Source organism: Canis lupus, chromosome 6 (assembly GCF_011100685.1).
Source record: "Canis lupus familiaris isolate Mischka breed German Shepherd chromosome 6, alternate assembly UU_Cfam_GSD_1.0, whole genome shotgun sequence".
NCBI lineage: Eukaryota > Metazoa > Chordata > Mammalia > Carnivora > Canidae > Canis > Canis lupus.
In genome coordinates, this window is record NC_049227.1 from 76028068 (window position 1) to 76044230 (window position 16163).

The 16163-nt window shown below is 38.6% G+C and overlaps 1 protein-coding gene and 1 non-coding gene across 8 annotated transcripts in view; one reads left to right on the forward strand and one right to left on the reverse strand.

The window, feature by feature from the left end:
- Positions 1-15879, reverse strand: part of SRSF11 (serine and arginine rich splicing factor 11) — a 28265-nt gene extending 12386 nt beyond the window's left edge. For 3 of the 7 annotated variants that reach the window (XM_038541670.1, XM_038541669.1, XM_038541668.1), the window contains exons 1-6: positions 15670-15871; positions 9572-9705; positions 5682-5791; positions 3595-3687; positions 2246-2295; positions 724-851 (exon numbers count right to left, since the gene is read on the reverse strand). In XM_038541670.1, coding sequence (XP_038397598.1) covers positions 724-851; positions 2246-2295; positions 3595-3687; positions 5682-5791; positions 9572-9705; positions 15670-15854 — 700 coding nt within the window. In that variant the 5' untranslated portion in view covers positions 15855-15871. The other 4 variants (XM_038541672.1, XM_038541674.1, XM_038541675.1 and 1 more) reach the window with 4 other exon arrangements.
- On the forward strand, positions 12554-12657 carry LOC119872401. Its single transcript, XR_005361493.1, has one exon. It is a non-coding gene; the product is annotated as a U6 spliceosomal RNA (small nuclear RNA).
- Positions 15880-16163: the final 284 nt, after the last annotated feature.

Below are 16163 nucleotides of genomic sequence, written 5' to 3' on the forward strand. Positions count from 1 at the left end.
TGTGGCCTTGGACTCACTGATTCTGATGATTTAATAACTGATATAAAGCACTTGGTATTAATTTATCCAACATTACACTTACAATCATCTTCCTAAAACTATATATACCTAAAACCTTGCCATTTATTAAGAAATACGAGTGAAAAATCAGTAAAACGTTATTTAATGGGGGGAAAAATAATCCAGGATGAAACATTCAATCTATATAGGGCAGACGGTAGGATAATCATTTCATCTCAGAAAGACAATCTGTGAAGAATAAGGTATTTGCTTTTCTTTAAACAAATGTCATTAATAGAAGCATTTTTAGAAAGTTCTCTAGGTCAAATAAAAGACTAAAATCAAGGAGGCGATCCCAACAGATGCCAACATAAATCCAGGCTCTAGGATTCAAGAACACATTACTCTTTGAGGGATGGGGTAGGGTGTCGTAGGATGTTCAGCATCGTAGGATGTTCAGCTACATCCTGCTCCTCTCCCACTGGAGATGCACTTGGTACAGCCTAACAATTACGTACCTCCAGATATTTTCAAATATCAGGGTGACATATCCCCTACCCTCACCCAGGAGAGATCACTCTACTACGTCATCTTTTATCACAATTTAGAAAATTAAAAAATGACTACAGTATTACTCAACATTATTCCCAAACTTAAGCAACCATCATTTTCACCAACAATCCTATGGTTTAAGATTCAACACAACCACCTAACATATTTTACCTGGTTCTATAGCAGCAGAAATTAGGGACTGTGCTTCTCGTACTCTCTTCATGGCTTCCTCTATTTCTTTACTAGAGGTATCTGATTTCAGACTTGGTGAGACAAGACCAGCAGCTACATGATTCAACCTGAAATAGAACCAAGAACTGAGATCTGAAGTATTTTAAAACACACAACAGTATTACAAATAAATGTGTAAATGTTTCATATACCATCATCTTAGTAAGATACTACTTGAAAAGGGGGAGGATTTCATGTTAGTTTAGGTAAAGGTATGTACAGTATAGGAGGATCCTTTCCAATATTTACAATGGCATCTGCATTTTAAAGACCCAGAGACACCTGGAATAAGAGAAAGTACTTATTTAATTTTGCTGAACATCCATTAACTTTCCATTAACACAGGGTAAGAAATGCCAGTACCCATGAACATACAGATGCCAAAGATTTTTGATTGACAGAACTTTCCTTCATATAATTTATAAACTTTCTAGAGCAACATAATTTTGCTGGGCAAGAGTATTACTTGTAAGGCTGCAGATGGACAGATAACGAGGCAGAAGCCGATGGCACACCAAAGTTACTCAATGAAATTGCTGACTGGAAAGATGACCCTTTTAAGGATTTATACGTGTGTGAAAAAATTACAGACGACTGCAGGACAGTTAATCATTTATGGGAGAAAGGGCAATGTAAACAAAAATGGGTACAGAGGGAATTTCAACTGTGCTGGTGTTATATGCTGGTCGGTAAGTACACGCTAAGATTTTACCAGGTAATTTTTAAGAAAAAAGGCACTAAACTACTATAGTGAAATGATTCTGTTCTCCTTCCCCCCGTGCTCTCCCACTGATTTATCGTGGATTTTACCAAGCAGGAAAAACATTAAGTTCAATTTTAATATATCAAAAAATTATCAAGTGAAACATCTCATGACTTTTGTTACATTATAAACTACAGAACCTGACTGTTAACGGCACACAGAGAACTCTTCAAAGCACCTAAAAACAGACGTTGGTATTAGGTGACATGTGCTAGGTTTCTGCTCTGGGATAGTGTTTCCTTCACTTGTCTCCCTGACTCCCAGGCTCCGCCTCTCCCATCTTAACCTGAAGGTCTCCTTGTCGTAAGTTCCCATAGCATCTGTGGACTTCTTGCTGGATGCAGATACTTTACTGTATTTGAATATGTCTCCCTTTCTGACTAGAGTAAAAATGCTATGAAGGTACAGACTTCTAGTAGGTACTTTGTATGTATACATTTTTCAAGTGAATTAACTAAGGGTAACACTTAGCTCTTTTCCTGTCATCCTGGCAGAAGGTGTTTACAACTGTTCAGAAAGATTCAACTTACACTAAAAAAAACCCTTTATAAATGGGCTTACGTCTGAATTTTGCTCCTTGTTTCTAGAAAACAAATTCTGTATTGTATAATTTGAAAGAACTTTTAACTATCTAATATCTTCACCATTCACATACTATATATCCGTAACACCGCTGTAAACACAGAAAAAAATCCTTACTTGGGGTCAACAGTACTCATTAGCTTCAGCAACTGATCTGCGGCAAGAGACTGCAAAAACAAAAATACAGCAACGGTGAGAAAACATAAATGATCGCTATTTCATTTTTTCAATATGTTGAAATGCCTTAAGATAATCTGGGCAACTTACAGAAGTAATATTTTAGGGACATGAAGACCAACGGAAATATAATGCCAGTGAAAACACATATTAAGCTGAGTGCTTTAGCAAGTAAAAATATTATGAAGCTGTAAAGTCTAAATCTTATAAAACAGTTTACCTCCTGCTTATTTTGAGACTTTTTGACAAGCTTGTTAGCTCAGTTTCAAAGAAACGTGTAAACAAAACTCCAACTGCTTAGGCAGTATAATAAAAGATTTCCACAAGGTCAGGACTTCAGGAAAAAAGTTTCGCCAAATTACAATGAAAGAAAACAAAACTTCTAAGAGAGTAAATAACAAGAAAACAAATTATGAACCTTTCATGACTGTTTACTGCCTCCAAACATACTGATGTACTCGGCTCCCCGTGAAACTACTCTAAACTACATAAAGCAAGAGATTCTTTAATGGTCAAGGGGCTAATGATGCAGTGACCTTTTAAACTTCTCATTAACAACTTTATAAAGTAATAAAAAAAATTATTACTATACTACAGTAATCAGTTATCTCCAGTTCTGGAAATGCAAACTTTAACAGTTAATGGAACAAATCCTTTATTTATAAAAATGAGCTCATGGAGGTTCCTCAAAGAGTTGAAAATAGACCTGCCCTACGACCCAGCAATTGCACTGTTGGGGATTTACCCCAAAGATACAGATGCAATGAAACGCCGGGACACCTGCACCCCAATGTTTATAGCAGCAATGGCCACACAATAGCCAAACTGTGGAAGGAGCCTCGGTGTCCATCGAAAGATGAATGGATAGAGAAGCTGTGGTTTATGTATACACTGGAATATTCCTCAGCCATTAGAAATGACAAATACCCACCATTTGCTTCAACGTGGATGGAACTGGAGGGTATTATGCTGAGTGAAGTAAGTCAGTTGGAGAAGGACATACATTATATGGTCTCATTCATGTGGGGAATATAAATAATAGTGAAAGGGAATATAAGGAAAGGGAGAAGAAATGTGTGGGAAATATCAGAAAGGGAGACAGAACGTAAAGACTGCTAACTCTGGGAAACGAACTAGGGGTGGTAGAAGGGGAGGAGGGCGGGGGGTGGGAGTGAATGGGTGACGGGCTCTGGGGTTTATTCTGTATGTTGGTAAATTGAACACCAATAAAAAATAAATTAAAAAAAAAAATAAAAATGAGCTCAAAGTTGAAGGGTATGAAGTTATACCTGAGAGTTCAAGTTTGCTCCAGGAAGCCCAAGTGCAGCAAGGGCAGGATCAAGAGTAGGAGCTCCCAAAGCAGCCAATGGAACAGCGCCAATCTGTGAAATTTCAAATTTTATTTACTTAAAATTTAACTTTTATTTCTGATACTGAAGGATCATTGTTTTTCCCTTTAAAGGACCACATAAGAACTAATTTAAGTCTGTAGCTATGTGCGCTGTGTTGCAACTACTCAGCTATGTATGCCAATGCAGCCTGAAAACAGTCAAAGAAAATACTAATAAGCAAATAGGCACGGTCATGTTCCAATCAAAATTAACAAAAACGAGGGTCTGGCCCAAGGGCTGTACTTTGCCTATTAACCCCTGCAATATATACTAGAGCTTCATTTTTCACTCACGACAGCACATTTATCCCTAAAACCAGAAATTAGAAAAAGATACAAGAATTTTACATATCTGTGTGCCAAAAATGATAAACATTTGTTGCTTCTTAGCTCCAAATCCACTGTTCTTTGCCCTGTTTTGTGACAATGAAAGCAGAACCCTTATAAGCATTTCTCCCTCGACAGCTGGCACGGTGTTAAGCTTTATCTGTAGGGGGAGGCAGAAGGAGGACACTGTAGAAGGGGTTTTTCTTCCTGGCTCCAATGTTCACTTTCTGGTTGTAACAGTAACCACAGTGGGATGCCCAGTGGCCTTCACTTCTTTAGTGACCATCGGTATCATCCTCTTGGGCAGCTTCCTACGAGTTCTGTGGGCACCCCAGGGGACTTGGTACTTCCATCCTTTTGAAGGTGATCTGAAACTTAGCCTGAAAGGGGGAAGAGGTACCCCCTCATCTGTGTTCCTTCTTCCTCAGCATCCCAAGTACTTCCTCTAACTGCAATTACTGTATTCACTGGGCGTTCTGCGAAGTTACCTCCTGTTACTAGTTAGTAACTCTTTATATTAACCTTTCCCTATTCATATCACCACATGTTCTTTTTGTCTCCTGCCTGACATAATTCTACTCAGTTAACAGATGCAGACCATGCAAAGTCCTATAGCTTTGGAGGCAGTCTAACTTGCTAAGAACTGTGCTAAAAGCTCTTCTAGTAATATCTAGCAAATAAAAGGTACCAAACTTCCCGTACTTTGTTTATGGAGTACAACTCAAGTAGTGTCACTATAAAAATGTCTACCTTCGTTATTACACAATTTTGTATGTTGAAGGTATCTACAAATTACCCAGATCCTCATTTTGTAAGTAAAAAATGAGGCCTTAAACGACAAAGTTATACTAAAAAAGATGGGAATTCCTGATTTCAGCCTTTTTCTGGTACTACATGGTTCACTTAATAGTTAACTTCAAATACAACAGTTAATGAAAAATAGAAAGGCAAAATGAAAAATAGAAAGTAATGCTGTTATAAAAAAAATGCTGGTTGAGGCTTGCTGTTCACTATTATCTCTGAAACCACTACTGATCAGTTCTAATCTCTCTGAATGAGAATACATGACATTTAAAGAGCCTTTTAGTTCTCAAACAGTATATACTATCAGGGTTAGAAACATTACCTAGCAAAAATGTTCTTCAACTTTATGTCACCTTCCCCATGTTAAAAAAAAAAATCTGCTTTAAGAATTCATTTTTATTTCAAGCCACGTGCTTAATTCAAACCTCAAGAGCAAAAGATCAAAGGGCATTGAGTGGGGAAATAAAAACACAGTAAGTCCAAATTTCACCTTTATTTTCTTTCTGGGTCCAAATGAACATACTATTTTTAACAGCATGTTCCAGAGAAGTCTCAGGTCTCATGAGATTCCAGCCCTGCCCACAACAGTTCCTTATGGGTTATTTTGAGAGCTAGCGGCAAACCAAATATAGCAGATTTACGATATTCAGAATGCTCTTAAAATGCAAACTTCCAAGAGATCTCCTTTAGTACTTATGATCATATCTAAGACAGCCTCTTACAATACTAGGCACACGTGGAATCACTCTGTGAACTCTAATCATGACCGCACTGAAAAAGCTCAGGTATGTTTAGATTTTCCCACAATCCTGCGTTCCTTTCCACCCTTTAGGAGTTCGACAGAACTGGGAGTACCTGGGTAAGTGGGTTGGGGGTAGGCAGGAGTCCACCACCGGGCAGAAGACCTGCCACTGCATTAGCTGGTGCCAACAGAGACAAAGCCTTAGTCTCATCAGGAATAACTCCTGCAGAGAAACATCCTTGCATTAGAACACGCTCTTTTGCAAGACAGAAAACACACAAAAACACCCAGAAAATGTCTCCCTGATACACCACCTGAGTTTGTTGAAAGTACTTATGTTCGCTAAAATATAAAGCTTGACTTCTATGATTATTTATCATTAATTTTATGTCAGAATGAAACTTCAATGTGTGAAAATTTGTTTCCTTTTTCTCTACAAATGGTTAAGTTTCTAGAGTAAAAAAAAAATAGCACAATACACACTACTTTTTTGTTAACACTGCCAAGATTTCATCACCTGTACTCGATTTTTAAGTCATGAACCAAACGTAAGCAAGCACAGTCGGTTCTCCAGGGGTGTGCTCTCAACTTTCAAAAGCTGTTTTATGAACAACGACTCGTGTCGGCTGCTTCACTATAAAGCACACAGAAAAATCAAGATACACAAGACAAAAAAAGTTTGATTTAGGGGTTAATAATATGGTACAGTTACTATGATTTTCTTTTACACCTACCATACAAATTTTGTAAAAATTAAGAGAAGAAAAGTATGTAAAGGAAATATTCTGTTGGAATCAAGCGTAGGGCTTTTGCTGACTCATGAAAATGAATATGAATGTTTCTGAAGGTCTCTGAATACACACACAGGACGTGCGTGTGAAAGTGGGTAAGAAAGAAAGAGAATAGGTAAAACAACATGGCACATTCCTTACCTGTACAGTAAAATGCTTTATGTTCCAACATGTGCCATGCTAACCATACCAAAAATGCTGCTACATAAGTGTCAGTTCAAAAGCTAACTCAGTTCAAAAGCTAACTTAGCCAAACTCCTAAAGCCAAAAACAACATGTATGTCTGTTTTTAAAAGCCTAATCTGTGTATTCAGATAAAATCTAAGGGCCCTAAACAAATATTTATGTAGACAATTTAAATTCTATCCAACAGCAAAAGCCCTATACAGATGGATTAATCTGTTAATGTGCCCAAGCCCCCAAAATGAGAGTTCAATAATACAATTAAACTACATATTTGCAAATACCAGTAGTATTTCTGTAATACATATTAAGAAACTGCATCTCATCATAAAACATACAATATGTACAGGGCACTTAAGAGAAACTGGATAAGCTGCAGAAGAAAACTGTTGGGTGGTATTTTCAGCAGGGCCTGGTATATAGTTCAGGCTGAACCAGGGAAAAGAACTGTAAAACACAACAACAAAAAAGAAAAACCACTGTTAAATAAAGGTAATGGTTCCTTCCACCTATACTGAGAAGTGCCGATAATATAAACAAATGTATACTACACAGCACTGTTATCTTGCTTGTGTCAGAGCTGTCATCAATTTAGATACCAAGAGTTATGGAGGGGTGGGGGGAGAAGATCATTTAGATATAGGGCATTAATGCATCAATATTAACAAACCTACAAAGATTATGGGATAATTTTGCATGCAAAATTATGTCTCAAGAGGATAATATTAAGTATCAACATCTTACTCAAATTAGTGCATTTGCAACATTTCTGGCAAACTAAAATCCTCTTGAATTTATTGTGAGACACCTGATAGAAGATCTGCATCCATTAAAAAAAAAGTCATGCATCTGATCCTCTGATTTAAAAAAGACTATTTAAAAATAAAACTACAATTTAAAAATAGCAATGAGGCCCCTCACCAGTTAATTTTCATGCGTCAAGAGTATTTTTTTTACTGCTGCTTTGATAGAACCATGAAATACTGCATGAATGTGTAGAAATGAAAGAAAAAGAAACAGACAAAAGAAACAAACATTAACCAAGGAACCTAAATAACCCCCAAATCCATTACTATTACGAGTTCCTTCCAAATCCAGCTATCTCAGTTTTACCAATTAAGACTATTCCTTACCGTACACTTTGTGTCTATTGTTCTAAAACACTGACCAAGAGCCAACACCAAAGTGTTAAGAGCTAAAAACTAGGGTGAATGGTGACAAAGGGATTGAGTACATCAGTTATTCAGCGGTGGTAACATTAATACAGCATACCATACCAATAAATCAAATACACCAAAAACAGATTCTGGAACTTAAAATATTTCTGTAATTCTATATACCCTCCTAAATATTTCATTTTCAGAACAGATCTAGAAAGGTTACTACAAGTCTAAAAATACTTTTGAAAGCCAGTTATATGATATACTGTATTATGTTCAGGACTCGGGAATAGGATACTTAGCCAGTAAGAATTCTTTAAATTTAAAGTCTAAGTTTTGCACATTACTCACATGATTTGAACTTTTTTTCAAAAACTGTATTTTACTTATCCTAAGTTTGAATTCTGTAAATTTTCTCTTGGTGATACGTCTTATCCTACAACAGGCACACTGATATAAAAGAAATTGCTTAATCAAAACACACTAACTCAAACGCTTATCAGCACATATATTTTAAAACCTTAAAACAGGGCTCACACACTTTAATATCATGGAGATAGATGTACTACTATTACATAGCATGCCTTACTTATTAACCCATCTATGAATGCAATTTAATTTCTTAGAAAACCACAAAGGCAATTTTTCTAAGTTTTAAGGACTAGACATTTCACAACTTTTACACGGCACGGTGTAAATGTTCACACTGGTATTCAAAGCTCTGAGATAGCATCTAAAGTTAACAACATCGAAATTCTGCTTCCACTGACCAGTTCATTTAAGGGGATAGCATTTAAATTCTGGTCAGCATTACGTTAGTTAGCTTAAAATCCAGTAATTTTATCATATTTCAGTGCTTTCTTTGATCAAAGTTTATAGTTACCGAAAAGCAAATCAAGTCGCAGTACACTGGGAACAAACTAATTATAAAATATGTCTCAGAAAATTTTACAAAATGGAATTAATATAGTGCTGTCTCGTCACAGTGGCTTTTTTAGATCCAAAAACCCTGCTCATTATTTTTCTGTCAAATTACTTTAACAGCCTAAAATGTAAAAAGAGAGAAAATGTAGTTAACAAATGGTTACACCAGGAAAACACTTGGGGGACTTGAGTGCTTGCTGGCCTTTAGTTAATGTCTAGAATCCCCTGTAGCTGCAGAGGACCCACTGTTTTTCAGTCATCTGGAAGAGTTTTGCATTTGCCTTCTCCACTACAAAAATCACACACACAAATAACAGAGAGAAGAATTTATTATTTAGAGATATCTAGAAAATATAGCAAGAATGAACAAGAAAATCTGGCATAAAAACAAATTACCCAGTGCCCATCTGGCACCTAAGCTACAGGAAATCTTGAACTTTCATAAAAACCAAAATCATTGCAACCCTTGGTATACTGGAATTCAATGTGGGATATTTTTTTAGTTAATCTGTCAGAGGGAGCACTACATACATAAAACTAACCTAGTCATTTATTCAAAACAGAAATAACATCATGCATTTATTTGGAGGTTTCTATGTAAATTAAATGTGCATGGAATGAACCATTCACCTTCAGGACTTTTTCATAAAACTCAACATTAAATTAACTAAGTAGATACAGCTTAAGAAATTACAATTAGGGATACGGTTTTAACGAACTTAAAATGTTTTAAAAGAATGCAAAAAGTTAAATATCTTATAAGAACAGGTCTAATTTTTAGAATTAAAAAAATCTGCAAGTAAAAACACGGACTGCAGTATAACAAGGGTTTCAAAATGTTAATAGCTTAAATTTCTAACATGCTACTAACGCTCACTCTAGAACTATACTGAGGTAGATGGTCATCATAGGATGCCCTCATAGGTAGTTAAACAAAGCACAAACCTTCTGCATATGGTACGACTATCAAAGCTCTGTCAACGAATACAGTGTTTGTCAGATGCTGTGCCACAACTGCTGAGTCCGGATCATGGAACTTAACAAAGCAGACACGGGATGAGACTGGCAAAGGTGAATCACTACAAAATAAACAAGTAACATAAAAAAAAAGAGAAAAAAGAATATCAGCTACAACACAAACATATGACTCATAAACATTTGCATTCCAAAAGTAAAACAGGCAGATAAAAATACGTATCACATGTATTTAACCACTTCAAAAAATTTCAAATAAGGTACTGCCCACTGAACTCAAACTGCATGTAGACAGAAACAATCACTGTTTAAATTTACAGTACATCAAATTAAAAACCGTTTGAAACTATAATCTCACAGTTTGAGAAGACCACCAAAGTGTCAACATTTTTCCCATAGCACCAATACCAGCTATTTTAAATTGCAAGTAAAATAATTTTGGTTTAGAAAACTTTTCGTTACTGATAACTTTTCAGAGTAAAAAAAAAAAAAAAAAAAAAAAAAAAAAAACACTACTTCCACTTCAGGGACAAAAAAATATTGCGGGAAAGTACACCTACCTACTTGACAATGAGTTTTCTTGACCTGCCTACTAGGTGCTGTCCTCTTCCACCTACAGCATATTATAACTTCGAGGCATTATAAATAATTAAGGCTGTCTTACTCAGATTGCTTTCAGAAAAACCAAACAAAAAATGTGTACACACATGGGGATATATAGTACCCCCTGGTATCATTACACAAAATTCCCCCAGCAAATTGCTTTCTTAGGTAAAACAAGTGCTAAAATGCAACCTACAGCAGAGTAAGAAAGAAAGATTAGGCAGTGAACAGCATTTTTGTCTTTTTAAAATACAAGGTGTTTCAAATTTCTGCCACAAAACTCTGTGAAAAAAGGGAAAGATTAAATAAAGTTAAGAGTTGCTCCCTTAACCCCAAACCAAAAGTTGTTTGAAAAGTAATGGCTTAAAACAGTCATAATCACATCATCCCCGGCTAGACATCAGAACCACCAGCGGGGGTGGGGGGGGGGGGGCGCTAGGCTCTTCACTCTGCATGAATTAACGCAAGATCTTTTGATGTACGGAATGCCTCCTCCTTCTTTAATTCTCTGTGACCATTTTAATATGCACCCAGGGTAAAGAACAACTGCGTTATTATAACAACGCAACTGCATCTTAAGACTCAACAATGAAAAAAAATCTTACAATAAATTGGAATGGTTTTAAAATAGGTCTTATTGCTAGCTTTTCCAAATAAATTAGATTTTCATGTGTACATAAAAATGTAATTACATCAGACTCGGTTACACTGGTATTTCAGAGGTATTTGTTGTTGCAAAGAAAACTCTTCATAATTTGAGCACTAACATGAAGCCATTACATACGTAGCCCAAGCACTCAAACCCATTAGAACTTTCAATAGGTTTCTTGAAAGGCACTGGCCATACACCAATCAGTGATCCAAATCTAGGCTCAAAGCAAAGTTGACAATACTGTATATCCAAATGGAGTTTTAAGCCATCTTATTAAAGGAAGCTTACTGCCAAATATTTTCGAAAAGATACAGTGTTTTTTTTTTTTTGTTTGTTTTGTTTTTAATGTGGATATAGTGTTGTTTTAATGGGAAGCACTACGGGTCTAAAATTTAACAATGTTGCACCTATATATTGGAAAGAATGCCATTTCAGCAGGTTTTAGCTATTGCACTTCTCTTTTCTTACATATCCACATTTTTACAAAATTAAAAAGCTCTTTAAAATGATGCTGTCCTTCATTTTTAACACCTAACATGATGGTTTGGGAAGTAATAGACATTTACATTTCTGAAAAAATGATCCCTACCATTTCTTTGACACTCTTGTCATCTGACTAAAAAAGAAAATGACTCTAATATTAAGTTTTTAAAAAATATCAATACAGAGAACAGTTCCTTATAAAATAAAATTAGGAAATACTGCCTACATGTTCAGCGTATTTCCATTAATTTGGCAATTTAAATGATTCATAATTTTTCTATCCATTCATGTCATGGCAATATTACTGCTATTACTTCCAGCTATTACTTGGTTACATCAAACCCGTAAGTGGTGTGGAAGTAAAAACATGAATAATTAAATACCAAGGAAAAGAGAGTCACCGTAAGACAACCCAGAAAGACAGATAATTCATTTCTCCTTGCTTCAAACAACCTTGTTTAAAACCATTACTATTTGGACTCAGTTACAGTCTTATATATTCTCAGAATTTATTGAAAGACGACACATGCTAAGATAGCATGTAAATTTCACTTTCAGACTGTTGCATGAAATCAATTTTTCTACCTTAGAATTTTGTTCTAAAAATTTGTTTTCATCTTTTACGTTTAAGAATTAATATAGATGAGGTAGGGCAGTTGATGAGAAGCAAGATAGGAAAAAGCCAGCCCTGTGTGATGCTTTTGCCCTTAGGTAAAGAGTGGTATACTATTTTTCCCAATCTTTTTATTAAAGTGTTCTCTAAGGATTGTTTCCCAGTCTTCTGGGATGCTCATGGAAAATTCAGGTTTCTGTTTTCCATCAAGCCCAATGAATTTGAGAATCCCTTTACAGGAGGGCTTTGATTCTTAAGATCCACGGTTGATATTTATGCCAACTAAAGCATGAGAGCTTCTGGTTCAGACCACTGATGACATGCTTTCAACTCCCACCGTGATACTGTGTTAACCATTTCTGGGTGGAGAATTTGGGGCTTAAAATTATTAATAAAGGCATCTCCTAAGCCCTCAAAATGGCAGATCTGCGACAAAGGTAATGTTCACCTGAAAATGTGACTCTGTTGACCTTATAGCCCTCTCCTCCATTGAGTTCTTATTCAGTTATAAAGAAATACAGCAAAATGTTGCACTTAATAAAAAGTTCTCAAAGATAATCTTACCCAAGTGTAGTTACTTATGATCATTAAAGTATTTTTGGTGCTCACTTCCACAGCACATACACTAAAACTGGAATGATAGAGAAGATTCGCATGGCCCTCTGTAAGAATAAGACTCAAATTTGTGATGTGTACCATACTTTTATTTTTTTTCTAAGACAGTTTGTTAGAATGTCTGCAAAACTCTTCCTTAGAAATTTACTGTATTAGGTTTTATTTTTTTGCTCTGAAAGAAAATTTTAATTTTTTGTTTTCCAGTTGGATGAGTGAGCACATGAGTTCAATGTCAGTTTGTTAACAAGTCATCGGTTTCCGTCTACTTGCCTATGCATTCATGGAAAATGGAAGTCTTTCGGTCAGTATAAAAAATAATCTATTTTTGGCCACCAAAATAATTACCTAAATAATTGATGTGAACCTTCAGTTAATGCATAACTCTGACATATGCTTCCCTGGGATCATTACCCAATAAACACTCCAGTTATATTCTCCAATCTGAAATACACTAAAACCAAACATTGAAAGAATACTAACTGTCAAAAGAATGATTCCACTCATTAGTTGTTTGGCTGAATCAAGGAAATACTTTACCAAGTAGTAAAGGAGAATCACAACACTGGGGTGGAAATATGAATTCTGACGGTGGTAGAGTGATTTGGGAGTGCAAAACAACGTATGTGAATTTCAGTTCACTTGTTCAAAAAAACAGGTTTAAGATAAAATAGGAAAGCATCTAGCATATACTAGACATTCACACAATGCTGAATTTCTAAAATGCATTTTAGGAACAACTAGAATCAAAGGAAATACTTTCCTTTAGAAGAGAGGGAACAAATGAGGGGGAACGCCGACAGAGGCTTTCAAATAGCTGTTAGGGGCTGTCATACTGAAGAGAGGGTGAGAGTATTATTTCTTGTTAAAACATCATTATCACTGGGTGAAATTATAGGCCAGCAATTTTCAGCTTAAAAGAACCAAGAAAGAGAAGGATTCAATAATGAAACAAAGGGAGAAACCTTCGTGAGGAGGTGGACACTGAAATGTCTCCTGTAATCCCAGATCCCACAATCACCACTGCCCCCTCCCCATAGGTATTTATAACGGAAAGCACCATTTCGGAAAGCACCATTTCGGTAGGTGTGGGTTAAGGCTGTCCTATATGTACTTTAAACAATGCTCCATAGGTGATGTTGCTGACCTAAGGGGACACATACTCCAGGAGAGGAAGCTAAACTTAATCTGACAGTTGGTGAGGAGTGCTTTAGAGAAAAACAAGGCAGTTAAATTTAACGGGGGAGGAAGGGAGGGAGCAGGAGTGTTTTATTTTCATACAGGGTGATCAGGGAAGGTTTCTCTGATTAGGTGACATTTGAGTAACAAAAAGCAGCAAGCATGTCATAGACATCTATCTAGGTGAAGAGTCCTAAGTGAATATGAATGCCTTTGGTGGAAAAACAAAACACACATACACCCCATAAAAAAAAAGTAGCAAACATGTTTATGATAGTTAGAATTTTAAATATTCTGAACCATTTACTCTTATTCTATGAGTAAAAAAGTAGATTTTTGGAATGATGCACCTTTTTGGAGCACTATTTAGGACTCCACAGCACGTTATCCCCGTCAAGCTAATGCTGAAAAGAGTAATAAGCTTAAAGAAATTGTCCAGAACATTTCCAAGTCATGCAAGTGAGATTAGCAATTAAGACTTACATTAAAAAAAAAATCCACGTTAAATGAACAAAAGAAAGACTCTACATCCATCCTATTCAAATCCAGAAGGCCACTGAGGTAGTACTAGCATCTACTATATTGTAACCTTGTACAGTGTCAGATGAGAAATTATTTATATGTGGGAACAAATATAAAGGAGTCAAAGAGCAAAAATGTGTCAATATTTATCTTCTTCCCAATACGGGAAAAGGAGTCCCAACGCACAGCACCCCAGGTCACGTTATCTGATTCACATCAGTCACCCTCCCCCCCCCCCCCCCCCCCCCCCTTATGATGGAAATACTCCTCTGACAACAAAGCAAAAAAGCCAAGACTGGTCCATCAGGACTCTAAGACACTGGTCATTCATTCGGTCAAAGAGGAGCCCGGAAAAGCCTATACCTGTGTCACCTTTTCACAAATGTGTCCTAAGAGCATCTTCAAAACAAAACATTTTAAAGTCAGGAACTATAACAAGAGTCTTTCTTTGTAACTTGCTGGGCTGGAAAGAATGATTTCATAAATCAATCCGGTATGTCAGATATTTTGAATAATAGCATTATAATAATGACACGTGCCATTCTCATTTTCTGCGTTTTCACTGTTAATTTCACAAAAACTTAACAAAGGGCATGTTTTCAGAACATGGAATAACGGCAAAATATTTTTTTATATTCCTATTATGAAAGCTATTTGTTCTTCCTTACCAAAAGCAGTCAAGTTTCCGTTCAAAACAAAATGTTTGTTCCCAGAATTCTACACTTCCTGAAAATCAATGAACTCTGAAACCTTTCTCTGCATGTATACTCCTCTAAAAATTCAAGACAACATAGTCCTCTGAAGACAGAAGGAATCATCTAAAAATACTTTCAGTAGAAAGTGATGAAATACGGAAAGTACTGAGCTCTGCAGTAGGATTAGCTTCTACTGGGGGACCACGAATGCGGAGTACAAGCACGGGGCTCCGGGGAGGGTCCGTGCTCCGCGCGCCCGCCGCTGCTCGGCACGTGGGTCCCGGTACCGGTCACCTCTGCTCACGGCTCCGACTCTCCCCGGCGATTCACGCCCTCACTGCTTGTGCAGGGAGCAGGAGTCCACGCAACAGACACAGCCATGCTAACTCCAAGATCCACCGTTGTGTAAAGCCCCTGGTCGGAGGCGGAGGGCAGGGTCCGCCGTTCGGGGCTGAGCCCCTCGGGCCCCGCGGGGACCTCGCTACCGCAGCCCCGTAGGGACCCAGGACGCGGCTGCTCCTCAAAGAGCTCCAAACACTCGCTTCTGCTCAAAGCAGCCATCGCGCGGCGCCCCGCGGGCCCGGCCGCTCCGGGGGCCCCGTGCCCTCCCCCCCCCCCCCCCCCGCCCGGCCCGGCCCCCGAGAGCGCAGGCCCGCGCGGCCCGGGCCCCGGAAGGCGGCGGCGGCGGCCAGGCCCGAGCGCTACTCACTCTGGCGGGAAGAGGCGCAGCTCGTCGATCTTGCCCAGGAAGCCGAAGAGGGTCCGCATCTGCTCGGAGCTGGCGCTCGGGGACACGTTGGTCACCTGGATCACCTCGGTGCCGCCGCCGCCGCCGCCCGGCCCGCCGCTGGGGCCCGGGCCCGCCGAGCCGGGCACGACGCTGCTGCTGCTCATGGCGCCGCTCGCCGCCGCGCTCCTGCTTTAACACATCAAACACACAACAAACCGTGAGAGGGGGGGGCCGATCCGCCGCCGGGGCTCGGGCCGTCCGCCGCCGCCGCCGCTCGCCACCCGCCGCCGCTCGCGAGGGGGGAGCGCGCGAGCCCGCCACCGCGAGGAAACAAACGGCCGCCCCCACCTCGCCGGCCACCACCGCCCGGGCGCGCCCCGCGCCCCACAAGGCCGTGCGCGCGCGTCACCGCCGCGGCCCCGCCCCCGCCCCGCCCCCCACGCCGCCGCGCTCCCCGCCGCGCCCCGCCCCCC